At 30.9% G+C, this 16,554-nt stretch overlaps 1 protein-coding gene across 1 annotated transcript; it reads left to right on the top strand.

The window, feature by feature from the left end:
- Nucleotides 1-690: 690 nt before the first annotated feature.
- LOC134695990 (putative transcription factor Ovo-like 1) lies at nt 691-8,648 on the top strand. Its single transcript, XM_063557498.1, has 5 exons — nt 691-972; nt 4,058-4,494; nt 5,089-5,170; nt 5,557-5,736; nt 6,305-8,648. Exons 1-5 carry the CDS (start codon nt 810-812, stop codon nt 6,607-6,609), a joined length of 1,167 nt encoding a protein of 388 aa, XP_063413568.1. The 5' UTR covers nt 691-809; the 3' UTR covers nt 6,610-8,648.
- Nucleotides 8,649-16,554: the final 7,906 nt, after the last annotated feature.

Raw genomic sequence — 16,554 nt, 5'->3', positions numbered from 1 at the left:
ATTCTGTATTTTTAGAAAATGAATAGTTCATATAAGAGAAAAATTAGAAGATGTGGTATAATTTTGACAACTCTCTACAAAAGACAAAGTTGCACAGAAATTAATAAATATATGTCATCGTATGACATTCAACAATGAGTACATATTAACACGCATTTTGTAAAGACGTAATACATCCTGCAGGTACAGTCGTACGATCAATTCAAAGGTAACAGCATGCATATGATATATAGAAATTGAATGATTTAGATTTAACTTAAAAATTAACCTAAATCATTTTTTTACATCAAAATGATATTTTCTTGACGGAAATGTCGGTTGTATAGCGTGGGATGGTTTATAAGCTGGGTGGAAGCGTTTCGAAGGGCGATGTAAAATGAATATTACTCACCGCAGCAATAAGACGATCATAGTTACCAATAAATATATTTCATAGTTTTAAACTGATTCAAAATTTTAAAATATGTAAATGATTTGTAAATTATATCACATAGGTGAAGACATTTGCTCATTTAAAACATTACAAAAAAAATCACATAAAAAAAGACTAGTAGTATAACGCTTTTTAAAATATTTCCCGGTTCAGCGAGCGCATCCTTCTCATTGTGTTGTTTTCTTAAAAGGATACCTTAAATTGACAAACTGTTTGTTAAACGGGAAGGTGTATCATTTCATTGTTACGGATAGATGGTTTGTATATAAAAGGTTGCGGAAAATAAGCCCGTTATACTTGTAAACTACATCACTGCTGTAAACCATAGCATATGTTGACAATTAGGGAGTTAGACACTTTTTGAAAAACAACAAAAATGCCAAAATCTTTCCTAATTAAGAAATATAATAAACGGAATAGAAGTTTGTGTAGTGCCAAATTACAAACATTTCGGGATGAAGTTAAAGAAGATGATATTACGTTAAATGTAGCTGCCTCAAGCCAAGATGATTTGAATCTTAAGGATAGTGTTATTAAAGGTAAATATTGATTTATTAATTAGACTGGCTCTAGGAGCAGATACCATCGACATGCACATAAGAGGATAGAGTGCTAAGGATATACTTTTTTTGTAAGGAAACAAATGCTTTTTTTTATGAATAATTAATTTCAATGAATGTTATTACTTTTCATCTTTACTTAAACTGAACAAATTTTGAAAATAGCTACATTTATTGTGAATTTTTAGTTTGACATATGGGACAAGAAAAATAATATTCAACAAGTAATAGTTAAACAAAAGCTAGCAGCAACTCCAGACTAGCGGCCAGTTTTCAGAAAAAATTGAAATCCAAAAGTTGCACAACTTAATGATAGCGATTGAGCAAATTAAATATGTACATTATCTATTGGGTGATTTAGTTAATGCCGAACAACTTTAATACCTTAAGATTATTAGGTCCTTAGACCTATACGTCTCGTCTCATTGGTGAACATTACTTTACAGGACAAAATAAAACTTAACGAATTTATAAATTTTAAGAGTTTAATACATGTTTATTAACTATGTTAAATGAAAACAATAAATTTATTTAAAATAAAGCGGTATGAATGCCAATCAGACCATAAATTAATCATAAACAATAAGTCTTGTATAAAAGCAAACACAACGTCATTTAAACATTAAATAATTTATTTTATTTTGAACATTTCAAAAAATAAAACGTTTTATTTCACCAAATTTCTGTATTCGATATCCTTGCCATTAATGTATAAGAATAACGGAATGAACATTGAATTAAATTGCTATACTGTTTTTGTAAATTTTGCCAAATGTGCATGCACTAGACTAAAGTTTAGAAAGAGAAATTGTCATAAGATATGAAAGAATTGATAAAATTTAATTTATTTTGGAATATGCACCAACTGAAAACGCAAACTGTTTACATTTATAACATTTAATAGGAATTCAAACCTGCCATTTTTGTATAAAACAGTTAGACATCTTCAGTTACGGATTTTGTTAATATAAGAAACACTTGCGAACAAATGAGTTTGTTTAGATTCCCACAAGTATATTGTCCTCAGCATGGTATTATTTACCTAGCGATATACCTGTAATGTGTATTCAGTTATCTTACAAATTACAAAAACCGTTTGGGTGTGTAGATGCTTAAAATTGAAAGATTTAAGAGGGTTCTTTTAAATGGAAACAAAACAAATCATGAATGGATGTAAAATAAACAAAGTGTATAGACACTGATATCTTTGACAGTTATATTTAATGTAACTGTTCAAGTATATAATTACAATAATTATGGGATGTTACCCGAGGGAGATGTTTGGTGCGCATGACAAAATCTCATATTGTGACCAGCCAATCATGTTACATTTCATTTTACATATGATCACAGCTATTCAGTTGCCAGGTCCAAATTATTTATTGTTATTAAAGTATTATTCCAAACAAGCATACAAATTAAACACCAATTTTATAAAACTGAGTGACCTTTTAGTTGTTTGTTTCTTTTCGTTGTTGCTTATTTTTAGCTAACCTGGCCCATAATTCTCACCACTTGCGGTCAGTATTCCAGCGTCGTCCGTTAACTTTTACAAAAATTGTCTCCACTGAAATAACAGGGCAGATTTGAACCAAATTTAGCCATTATCATCCTTGTGGTATAAAGTTTAAAATCCCGCCAGCCAACCAACATGGCCGATATACAAATGTAGCTGAAACTATGTAAACGCGTTTTTTTTTATAATTTTTTATTCGTTATATGACTTTACAACGACGATTTCACACATATATCTAGGTGAGCGACACAAGGTCCTTTGAGTATCTTGTTCATATAATGATGGATCAAAGGCTATTTACACTTGGATATATGTTACCTTATATCTTAATAGTCTCCAAATATGAAAAATATCCAAACTGTTCGTTGCGTTCCATTCACATATACTGAAGGTGGAAGAAAAAACTGATATGTGTGTTTCTTTTCAGTTTCTTTCTTTGTCGTATCCTTTCAAGTTTGCATTTTTATTATACATGTTAGTGTTAAAATACCACAGGGTGGGGGTTGTAAAATATTGTATTAACACTATCGTAAACTTGACGGAATTTGATGTAAATCATTGATATACAACACCATCCACTATATGAAAAAACATTGTCGCTCTATTGTAAAACCTCGCACCTGTTCATCGGGACGTGTACTCTCATAAATTGTAGTTTAATAAAATTTAAATTGACAGAAAAATAAAGTAAATGAAATTGAAGAGTATTTTTCACTGATTTATATATAAATCTGACAACCGTGTTTTGTTGACGAATAATAAGGTTAGTAATGAAATTCTATAAAAAAAAATTAACAACGTTTTATTATTTCCGTATAAAACATCCCTTAAAATGACAGCATTAATGTAAAGAGATTGAGAAGGTCTCAAAAACATTCAATAAGATTTATGGGTATGCAGATTTGAAATGGACTTATCATTTTTTTTAAATATAGTTAAAAAGATGCATCCGGCCTACATTAATAATAAAACTAACCCGAGGCCGAAGTCATGGAGAGTGTGATGGGTCGTTAGTTTCATAACATGGACCAACATCTCATTATATTTATGATACTTATATATAATAACCCAGGAGTGGATTTTTAAATTGAATTCCTTGCACCGATGGTTTTATTTCATAATGTTTATTCTCTGTTTCAAGAGACGCACGGAGACATAACAAAAAACGACGATGTTGACGAACGACACACTCTGCCGTCCGTTAAATATCGTATCATAATCTGTCGTCCATTTAATAGCGTATCATAATCCATTATGATTTATCGTTTTATCCCAGCGCTTCTGTAATAGCATTTCATTAAACCCTTTGAAAGGTAACGTTCCAATGCCACGGGAGATATCTAACATGTTTTTATATGTGTTAAATTATGCGGATATTTGACAAATGGTCGTTTATAACTTCATTAAACGGGAATATATTTTTCGAACATTGATCCCTATTTGGCTTTCATATGAAAATACACTTCATCGAATTTAAAAAATCATTTCTATGTACGAAATTTATCATAATTTACTCTTGAAGTGTTAAGTTTTTATTATCAATTATAGATGTGTGTGCAGATATTGCATCTAGACCAGAATTGGACGAATGCCAGCAGCGTACCATATCTGAAGAAAATGGCGGCAATGAATGCAGTACCGAATGTCAATCCATGGTTCTAAAGCAACAAGATATGCCAACTATAAAGAAACCCGAGAGACAACGAATGTTTCTACCATTGATTCCGGATTCTGATCTTTATCACTATGTCCAACACCCACCTAAAACGAACATCTACAGTCCTGTGTCGCCATTATCTATATTCCCATTTAGACAACATGAATTGTGTTCGCCTATGTCCACTTCGCCTATGTCGCCGTGTTCTATATCCAGTCCATGTTCTGATGTATCCATGGAGTATAACAGCCTTAGCAACAGACTTACTCCTGATATATGTACGGACACACTATGCAGAAAAACAGATATTGATCTCAAAATATTACCGGTATAGTTATTTTATAACATAACAAATTTACGAGAAAGAGTTCACTTTTTATACATGTACGAGATATTGTGAGATCAAAATAGGAAATTCCCAAATAATTGACAGATATATTTTATTTGCTGATATCAGTGCAAAAATAAATCATTATAAATTTGAATTTTACCCTAAAATACACTTTTTTCCAAATTTATTCCCCACTTTTTTTTTAAAGTCTTAAGTTTACACTGTGTTTACTGTCAAATCATTTTTCAACTGCTTCAATTCGAATAGAACAGCAGAGGCCAGAACATTTCAATACAGTTTAGATTATTGATGAAAAAGGTAGAATCGTTTGAGAAAAATAAAATGATAGTCAATGTTTTATGTCTCAAAGAATGTACACATGCAATCATACTAGAATGTTTGCCTTTTCGTTATTGCAACGTGTTTGTTGTTGGTATAGATATTCCGATATATACTATTTGTATAATAGTTCATTCAAAAATGTGTTCATGAAAGGCAAATTGACACGAAAACTTAAACCTGTACGTTGATTTCTGTTTGTTTTTGTTTTTTTAATTTACGTTATCATAAGTGTTCATTTGTGTCTTACAGGGCGTAGAGCTTGTAAACGGAGGTTACGGAATAAAGAATCCATTACTGGCACATGTTCCACAAGATCTGACGACAGGCCATGGTGAGTCGATCGGATTCAGTTTCATTTAAAACATTATTCAATGCATTTGTGTCCTTCTACGAAACAAATTACTTTTCTCATAAAAAAGATAATTGCATTATTACATAAACATTTTTTTTAGCAAGTCCAAAGCAATTTATTACATAATTGAATATAATAGTTGTTAAAAGGTGTTTGAAATAATTTGGTTATTAAAGGCGAAACAAAAACAGAGGAAATAATATACTGCATTTGTTCAACACTTAAGTAAAACTAAATAGCAGTTCTTTGACCTATAATTGTTAACAGTAAATATGAACTGTGACTTGGTGGAGAGTTGCCTCGTTGTCAATCATACCACATATTCTTATTTAGTGTAATACATAATTTTTGTTTGTATTCCTCAGTCAAACAGACCGAAGACAACAAATATATATGCCGCATGTGCAATAAAGAATTCAGTTTACAAAGACTCCTAAACAGACATTTGAAGTGTCATAGCGAAGTGAAGAGATTTCTATGTACGTTCTGTGGGAAAGGGTTTAATGACACGTTCGATCTGAAACGACACACGAGAACACATACGGGTAAGTTATATGTAAATGGCACACGAGAACACATACGGGTAAGTTATATGTAAATGGCAGTCGAAATTGTATGTTTTATATGTAGCCGATACATAAAATGCATTGCACCAATATTAAAAAAATATATATAAGTTAATAGCGTCAACACATGAGCATTTGACAAAACTTTGGAATACTACATAGTATACTATAACTGTTGTACGTTTCATGTTTCAAAAAATTGTCATACACAAACACTTCATTATTTCATCCTGATTTTGTCTATACCAGAAATGTGCAGAATATGACATTGTATTTTGCTTCTATCACAATGTTAACCACGCTTTATCCTTTTTTCAAGTGAACCAGTAAACGAAATACGTTCTTATACTGGTCAATAACATTTCGATATAAAGAAAAGAATTAATAAGCCAATTTTGGAGGACTTTCCTTATTTATAATTCTGAGTTATCTTTCTTTAAATGATTTTGCGGAACTATTTTTTTTATTTCGGAAATGCAATCTACAATGAAGTATTGTATGAGAAAGTTTATCTCATGTTTAATTCCATTACTTTTCTTACCTATAGGTGTGCGACCGTACAAATGTGATAGATGTGGTAAAGCGTTTACACAGCGATGCTCTTTGGAATCTCACGGTAAAAAAGTCCATGGCGTCAGTTTTGCATTTGTACATAAACAGCGCAGACGGAAGTTGTACGTGTGTGAGGACTGTGGTAATGCAGAGTCCGATCCAGGATTACATTACCTCCATCTCAAAAAGTTTCATCCTCATAATCCTGTGTTGATGAAATTCTATGATAAACGCCAATTTAAATTCGATGCAGATCTCCAATCCAATGGTACCAGATGTTACGAACAATCAAGAGACTAAATACATTTATGTTGAATTGTGTGTTCAAGTATACATGGTGCTACTGTAGAATGCAATGTTTAATTGTGTGTGGTTAAAGATTTAATCGGTCATGTCTTAAATCAGATCAGCAACGATATAATATATTTAAGACATGTTTCGTTACCTTTGAAGTTGGTACAATTTTATTTACATTCTTGGAAAATCATGAAAATATTGTTTCGTTTTATGGTTATGTGTTTCTAATATGTTGACTTATTATTTGCCGGGTAACGTATGTTCCTCTCAATTGCTGCTCAGGGATATGACTGTGTAATTGAATAAAGGATGATGCATGTATACTATAAATGGCGCCTCATTTGGTCAGGTGCTCGTGCGAATCCCGTGTTTACCATTCCCATATATGTTTATACTTAGCCTTACATTGCTCAAATGTAGTATTGGGGTCTCCCACCATCTTGAATCGTAAAAAACGCAGTAAAATGATCGCTCTAGATTTTCAAGGATCCAGTTAATTTGTAAAAATCTTCGTTTGAATAAAAAAAAGATTTTGTGATTTATCCTAGTATCATTAATACTGTTCTTACAAAAACATAATATTTTTCATTAATTAAAACAAACTAAAACTCAGCCGTATAAGAGGAGATAACTAAGATAATCATTTTTCTAATGAAGAAATGTTAAAAAAAACCTTCTACGTGGCGAAACAGCAAGTATATTCATTTGATTTTCTTTTTTAACGTTATTATTATTTCTTATTCATTTTATTTATCGTTTTTCATTTAACATAAAGTGCTAATCATTGGTGCAAAATGCAATGTTATCATCAGACGGTTCCCGTGCAATTCGCAGGTCTGTGTGCAATAGTTTGAATTCACACTTGCAAGTTTTATCAACAATGTAAATATATAATCGTATGTCTTAGAGTAGATATCTTTAATTACCACATCATTTTGACCTACAAAAAAAATCGTTTTAGCTGTAAATTTTTGTTGTTGGAACTTTCTGCCTATCAACCAACAATGCCGCTAGCACTGTCCCATGCACTGTTCAGTCTTTCATAACCAAGTGTTCTATTGTCTTGTCACATACAGATACCTATTCACGTCATGTTCATTCTTTTCTACGTTTGAATTTATTACAAGTAAATACGTTTAACTAAATTGTATTACAAGTATGGATATGTGTATCAAAATAACGTTTCATAAGCTCACTCACATGAATGCACGTCCATGGCTGTTGATTACCGAATTGTGTTCAAACAAGGATACCACCAGCTGCATGTTCTGTCGAATTTCATAGGATCATATGCATGTGGTATAACTAAAAATCATAATAATACGCAGGCCACCTATTTTAGAGAAAAATCAAAATAATTACTCAAAGGGAAATAACTCAATATTTTTTTCAGTTGAAAACACCAAATATAATATTATGCAGTCAATAGCACTCGTCAAGTAATACATGAGGGTTCGGATAGGGTTAAATGATTAAAGAATAATGCCCTTAAAAATGAAGATCATATAATATCGGGCAAAAAATAAAAATCAGAGAAATGCATGGTCTAATTTTTTGAAGATTAGAGAAAAAAGGGGTTATAATTTTTTGAAGATTAGAGAAAAAAGGGGTGAAAATTAAATGTTTAAAGAATAACAGACCCCCCCCCCCCATTCAAGACCCTCATACATGTATACATGTACATACTATTTGTGTTATCTACCTCTAATAAAACTACGTATAGCTTCATTATATCAGACGATATACATGTATCATTGGTATCATTGCCATATTCTTGTGATTTGATTTGAGCCTTATGTCTTGATGTTTTTAATAAATGAAATAATTTTTATAAAACAAATCTTATATTTTACTGCGTACATTTTATTTTACAGAATTATTTTAATACAAATATTGTAACAACATAAAATTATTTTTTCATCGAGTTTATCTGTATGGACAGAGCTCGGATTAGTTAATTTTCTATTATAATACTAAAAATTCAGTTTTATGTTTATTACTGTAAATATTTTGCTCAAATATAAAGATATATATTTATACATGTACATAAAATAATTTGTTAAATATTGAATAATATTTTATTGTTTGTTTGAAGAATTAACTAAGATTTTAATAAATATTAAAGTGTTTTTTAATCTTTTTATTTGTATTATGAAAGGTCATATTCAGATTTGCTGGTGAAGCAAAGAAATCACCTCCAAAAAATACAAATATAGCTCGAAAGGCTATCTGCATATTGCGATTGTAAAATATCAGCTACGAGTCAGAATCTGAAGCTTTTTATTGACGAGATTAAAAAAAACTTCATATTGTGTGGAATGAAACAATGAAAAAACTTCCAAAATACGCAAATATCAGTACTTACATGCATATGTACACCAAACTGAACATCTTTGAAACATTTCAAAGAATAAATAATGTAAGAAGCATGTTAGCCATAATTATATCATCTGTAACTTTTTATCTATATATATTAACTTACATGTACGTATAAATTACTGCTACTTTGCAAATCAATTCATTTAGTTTCTAAAAGAGCTATAAGAAAACAATAGAGACTTGCTTTGGACATATACATATATTTTTATTGCACTCGGAAATAGTGTGCTTATTGAACATGGCCGTTTTAATTATACTAGTAGTTGAACGACGATAAGTATTATTATTAACAATGGTTTTACACAATAAAAAAATAGATAAAAGTAATACGTCAACTAGACAGAAACCTATCAACACAACCACCAACGACAACAAAAAGTCAACATACGATCATTTAAGAATTGAATGCTTCTTTTTGTAAATTTATTGGGTGGTAAAAGCGTTGACCGAAGTACATTTTGTATGAAGCGCGGAAGCGCTTCATTTTAAAAATGTACGCACGGTCAAAGCTTTTACAACCCTATAAAGTTTCAAAAAGAAGTATTTAATACTTATAATTACATTTTTTTTTAGCTAAAATCATGAAAACACGATTTTTATCCAGTTTTATTTAATTCACCTGTGCACTTTTTTGTGGGACCTCGTGTCATCATGCATGATAAATGTTATTGTCTGATGCAATTGTTTACGGAATAACATGTTAGCCAATCAGAATAACGTATTATAATGAAACTTACATCTAATGTAATTATAGATAAATAATAAAATTTATGAGCAAATCTTATAGATATAAAAAAGAAGATGTGGTGTGATTGCCAATGAGACAATTGTCCACAAGAAACCAAAATGACACAGTAATTAACAACTATATGTAATCGTACGGCCTTCAACAATGTGCAAAGCCCATACCGCATTATCAGCTATAAAAGGACCCGATAAGACAATGTAAAACAATTCAAACGAGAAAGCTAACGGCCTCATTTATATAAAAAAAATGAACGAAAAAGAGACCTTCAAAGATATGCCATTAAAAAATGTCCATAACTGTATTAGACAATCATGACATACATGTAGATATATGGTGGACTTAAACTATTTTTGACACAAAATCCTTCTTGTGATTTCGATTTATTGAGGCTTGATATATTCAATTGTCCTCCCTGGACCTGATCCGTCTAGCAGTATTACTTCCGTTTGGTTTTGAAGTATGCATATATAGATGAGGACCCTCGGACGATGTCGATATGCGGACGTTAGGTATGGTATCTACTATAAGAAGCCACCTCTCTTCTTGTTGAAAACCCTTGGAGCAACTGTTTGGGGTTGATTTTGGTTAGCCTGTCGCAAGATCACCGTGAACGGAAAAAGTCGCATCAATAGTTATCAAAGGTACCAGGATTATAATTTAGTACGATAGACGCGCGTTTCGTCGAAACAAGACTCATAAGTGACGCTCATATCAAAATATTTATAAAGCAAAACAAGTACAAAGTTGAAGAGCATTGAGGACCAAAAATTTCAAAAAGTTGTGCCAAATACGGCTAAGATAATCTATGCCGGGGATAAGAAAATCCTTGGTATTTTCGAAAAACGCACTTTGAAAAAGGTTCAAATAAAGTATTTAGACTTAAATACTGTATTCATAGATAATAAAAATACCGATTCCGAGGAAAACTCAATAAGTAAAGTTCTTTATACTGTTTTAATAAATACAGAAATACGATGTACACGTCAAACAATACAAAAAAAAGGTGGCCAGTATATACACACATAAATATATATATAGCCAGGGATTCTTGTTTGGGTCATTAACCAAATAACACTGCAATAGGAAAGAGTTGACAGAAGAAAAAAGATGAAAAAAGAAACTGAATGGACAAAAGAACGAGTCACCAAACATTGTTTGTCAAATATTTTAATGTGGCAACACTTTTTTTATTTTAATTGTTGGTATTCTATAACGATAAATACAATCTATAATGGACATATTTAAAAATCAATACAACTATTTATAAATTTCAATTCGCTATATATATATAGTACATTACTTGTCTGTTAAATGTCTGTACAGTACTGGTCATACAATTTGCAACTTCATTGTTTTCCTTCTCTTTTTTTGGTATGAAGTCTATGCCACTGACTATGAGCTTTGTTTTTGTCTTGTCTCGCTTACTTCTGTTTCTCCATTTTAACGTTATTTTTGTATCCGCTACCTCCGGGTGTTTTTGTAATGTATATTCTGTCACAACAGTCCTCCGCTCTAAATGAGATGATATCAATGTATCTGATATTTTGTAATTATGTTTTGAGATTTGAGATATTTATTTGAATGTTGCTAAAGTAGGAATATAAGGACACAGTTTGGATAAGTGGAATTTGAATATCATTGCTTGTCTCTAAAATTTGGAAACCGTGCACGAACACAATGTTATCTAAGCCTGTACGATTTAAATAGTTGAAGTGAAATGCACATTTCAAATGATATTTAGCCTGTGAGATTATGCATTTTTTTTATTTTAATATATACTTGATAAAAATAAATTGTAAGGAAAGATTATTCAAGGTTAGAATATTTATCTGAAATTCCGAATAAGAGAAAAAGAACCATACTTGAAACTTGAAATCAGAAAAATACAGAAAAATCTAGTACACATGTTTAGAAAATTTCAATTTGATACGCTACAATTGCGTAGATAAACTTAATATCTAATAAATTATTCTTACAATGAATTTAAAGCAATATCTTTATTTTAAATGTTTAACCGGATTTTCTGGTCGGTATGATTAAGAAACCAATATCTTGACAAAAACCACAATTTTGATTTTAATCTAGAGAAGGATTTTATTAAACGTCCGTTCTATAATTGCTCATGTAAAATTGTAGACCAATTGACAATTACAATAGTTGTACAGCGAGTGTCGACGAACTAAGTGATTACGCCGTGTTGTTTCTAAACCCACGTGGGAAATCATTCTCATCATTAAGTGCTCATTCAGATCGATGTTAACTCAATTATTTTTACAACAGAATGATTAAATCCCGATTGTGGACCAATATGGCGATCTTTGCCACCTGCCTTTTTAACGGGACATAACTGTGCAACGTTTTGAGAGTTTTTCCCGCGGGATTAATGAGTGATTTCTGATTACAGAACGTTTTCAATAGAAATTCACACGAAAATTAAAGTCTCTGATCATGCCGCTATTTGACATATATTCTGTCTATTTTGTCATCTTGCTGGACATGTTCATGCTCGAAAGACGCCAAATTCGACACGTAAAGAGAACAAATAGTGATGAAAGATAGAATTCATTCCCTCAGGAGTTTGTCTGATAACTAATTTTACATTGCCAAATTATTTATCGAATGAGAATGTTTAACAATGATATAAAAAAGCATACGGCATACAGCATAAAATCCAATAATATCTGAAGTGCGGGAATAAAATACGAATTTCAAAATGAAACGTTTATGAAAATTTTCAGACAAAGAATCGTAAATCTTTAAACAAAATTATCTTTTTCGACAGCCCAGTAAAACTCAATCATGGCACTTTATCTTTTTAGAATACTAGCATTTCCTGTTTCTAAGGTAAACGGTACCAATTTTACTAATCTCTCCCCCCCCTCTCTCTCTCTTGTACTCTTCCAATTGTTTGTCTGGATATCTTAAATCCTATAAGATCGTGATGAAAAGTACATGATCACTTGAGTTCTTCATTCGAGTTATTAAACTATTTTTTTTAAGACTCTTGCAGTGTGTTAAGGGTTCCTGTTATTTGATTAATTGTTTTCCATTGTTTGAATGTAACAATTTTAAGATTATAGAATGGTGAGAGACATTTCTCACTAATAATCAAGTTACCTGCGTTTTCCAAACATCACATTCAAATTGTAACATCATTACAATGATAGATGGAGCTTTAATCGTTATTTGGTCTTAACAGTGTAAAAGTTGGAAGTTTAATTAGTTCATGTCTCCAAATATCTCGAGTTACATCGGCAATATCTTAGGGTTTCAGAATTCCTTTCTATGAAATTGATATACAATAAATGTATCAGATGGTCATCAACCGCTCTTCCATATTGTTGGAAACCGTAGAAAATGTAGTTTTTTTTATCGACTAACATATTTTTTAACCATTAGTAGATGGTGGATAGTTGTCTCATCGGTAAATATACATGTATATAACCGTCTCCTATTTTTAAAATTGACTTTTTGTGATTATTTTCCTTATTTTTCGTTATTGCGTCAATGCCGTGAAATGCGACAAAGCAGTTTGATAAATAGCTCTTCTATGAAAAGTAACTAGTTCAGCTTTATGAAATTTATATCCATAGATTAGGCAGGTATTACTGTTTCCAAAAATATTAGAAATATTCTTTAACTTTTCATAATAGTTTCAAATAATGATACAGATATTACCAAAACGTCAAAAATATGCGTGTCAGACGTAACAAATTATTCGCAAAATAACTTTTGCGGGAATTTTTGTGGGCTAATAAAAAGTTTAAAATCCGCGAAAATTGATAAATGTCTAATATAATTTATGACGCCATTGCTGTTTTTTTGTGTTGATCGAAGGGTAAAAATTTATTTTTTCAAAAATGAATAATCCTCGCCATGGTCAGGTTTCTGAAAATGGTAAGTTATCAAAATTTATATAAAATTTTGTTTTTATAAATTATTCCTACAAATGTGCTTAGATAGATCATTTCAAATCCGGAATTTTACAGCACTCGCACCACAATTAAAAACGCATTGGCCTCTGGAGAAAGTCTCGCACGATTGTCCAATGTCGAATTTCGCCGCTTTTTACAAAATTACTGTCAGTTTCAACGTCATTTTATTAAATATTCAATTTGTTTCATATAAAACAGTGCTTTTTCGTAATTGTGCTTTCACCTCACAATACGATAACATACTTTTTGATAAGCTGTTAAGTCGAAATGACTTCGTTTTTTAACAAATCAAATGTCTTGCAAGTTTGTCCACTGAGCAATTTTCTTACGTTTTGAACGTTTTCGATTCGGGACGCTATACATATATGTGTTTCAAATTATTTCTAAAAGCTTGTTCTTTGTTTTGGTGTTAAACACCACATCATGTATAAGCGACATATGTATTTTATTGACCTGTCATCAAAGGTAGGAGAAGCCGGACATCAGGCGACCTTAAGTTAAAATAGTTGCATTAACTGTCGATTAGGATCGAGGTCGAACAAATCTCGCCACGAGCGTATCTTAAAATTACCATGCTTTTTATGACTTTATATAAACTCATTAGGCCAATCATCCTCCTAAGCCATCGAATTTGAAAGCAGTTCGTATTATCATATGATATATGAACGATATTTCATTGTTTTTAAATAACAAGTACGGTTCGAATCTATGTTTTAAGATCAGAGGACAAAACAAAATAACCAATTTACAAATTTCGAAAATATATAGAATTATAGAAACCACGATAAGAACTGCAATATATAAAGGTAGTTATAATCAAATAGAAAATGAATAATTATCTAAAATGAAAAAAAAAACATATGGTAATTTGTCAATAAATAAGTAAAATATTAATTACAGAACAAAAGAATTTCATATCGGAGACAGAGAGAAATAAATATTGTATAGAGATAAAGAAACTAAAAAGAAAAGAGCAAAAAAATAAAAGTTACAATTAATATCAAGAAAAATACAACACAAGCCGAATCAGAAGTCCGAAAAGTTCATGTGCTTGCATATCTACCAGTAGCAAATATTTCATACATAATCAAGACTTTGAAGTATCCATATCGATCAAAAATGATTACAATCAAAACGAACAAAGTATACTCGATTACCGACGTAAAACGTCTTTTGACGTTACCAATTGGGACGCAATATCGTGCGTAACGTCACATGCTAATTTTATTGGTTTTCAGACGTTCCGCTTGCAGTTTGTTCAGTTCAGAACTGTAACTCGTAAGGCTAAAGATAATGAAAATATTAAGTGAACATATCTCAATTGACCGCAATGAAACATCAAGAGACTTAACAGCGCTACATCTACCGCTGTGAAATTATCGGTACTAGCTAACAGAATGGTATAAAACATCAGAACTTGAGTATCGATCTAAGAGTTCTAATAAGTAAGTGAAAGCTACTGTAAAGGAATTGCAAACAACACAAATATTTAGCAACATGAACCTTAACGAAAATTGCAAGCGAACTTATACGGTGTCCTATTTCCTGTGGCGTACTGATCCATTGGCAATTTTACCACACATTCTTATCTTTAAATTTATTATCCGGAAATGATGGCATATCCTGCTATGAGTGTGGCATCCGTCGTGTTGTTCGTAGTGAATGGATACCCGATAAGAAATCGAGAATGGTGTTGTTAGAGCTAAATGTTTAGCAAGATCAAGTTACATAATAATGTTGATGAAAAGCTTCTAAATAGAAGAGAACCCTAAGCCAGGAAGATTAAGAACTGTCATTTTTGCAAAATTGTGTACAAACTAGTAATATGAGTCAATGGATTTGGTTAATTTACAGAAGTACAATGTACACTTTGCTAATGATGATAAAACTTTATTCTGTATTCTTTGTATACAAAAATTGACGCTTACTCTATTTTCTGTTATATTTGTATACATTTACATAAGGTCTTTTATGTTTTATACATAATGCCATATTGATTCTGTTTCAATAAATAATTAGTACAAACACATAAAGACGTATCTTTAATAATATCGTATACATAATATGCCTTTCAAGTAAAAAAACAAAATCAAACAAACAAATAAAAGTTGAATGTATATAAATTATATGTAATCCATGGGACATATAATGACTTCAAAATAAAAAAAAGTTGAACATTATCAGATAATTTTAATTTATAATATCCTGCAAGAGGTAATTTTTGGCACAATTACATTTATTAATACTGAATTTACAATCATTTTGCAACAAAATACTGTATATGAATTGTCATAAAGATCACATAATAAGGAAGCAATTAATGTGTGTATATACAGTGCACTATTCTAATCCCGTATCTAGTAATTCAAATGTGTTTTGTAAGCAAAATTACCTTTATAAGTGTTGTTCGTGTTAGTTTATTGTATTTTTTCAACGTTGCAAATGATATGAGAAAAGATTATCTAAATTTTATAATATAACGTTTCGCGGATCAAAATCTTGTATAAAAATAAAATGAGTTCTTTGCTGAAACAACCATTAGAAATTGTTCAATTGAAACGCATGCACAACAAAATGTTAAATTATTATCTTCTCCGTTGAATTGTCATAGATTCCATTACTGTAAATTCATTTCATATCAAACATTGCACTTGTGGTCAAATAATTGAAAAACATTTTTGGAAAGCTCTAATTCCTGTGTAAATAGGACAATTCAATGAAAAGAAATTAGATTGCAAGGGTATGGATAATGTGTAACCGCAATGCATGCACGGTTCTTTAATAACAAGAACAAAAAAAATAAAAAGAAAGCTTAAATCTAATTTAAATTGATAATTTATTATTACTTATCAAAATGACACCTGTGCTACTCCGTACATTACTGGT

Source organism: Mytilus trossulus, chromosome 14, assembly GCF_036588685.1.
Source record: "Mytilus trossulus isolate FHL-02 chromosome 14, PNRI_Mtr1.1.1.hap1, whole genome shotgun sequence".
Lineage (NCBI taxonomy): Eukaryota > Metazoa > Mollusca > Bivalvia > Mytilida > Mytilidae > Mytilus > Mytilus trossulus.
The sequence above is the reverse complement of the archived record's forward strand: the minus strand, read 5'-3'. Positions and strand labels throughout refer to the sequence as shown.

Coding starts and splice junctions, on each gene's coding strand:
- LOC134695990 (XM_063557498.1), top strand. CDS start 810: ATGCCAAAATCTTTCCTAATTAAGAAATATAATAAACGGAATAGAAGT. Junction 5,171..5,556: donor AGATCTGACGACAGGCCATG/GTGAGTCGATCG, acceptor TGTATTCCTCAG/TCAAACAGACCGAAGACAAC. Junction 5,737..6,304: donor ACACACGAGAACACATACGG/GTAAGTTATATG, acceptor TCTTACCTATAG/GTGTGCGACCGTACAAATGT.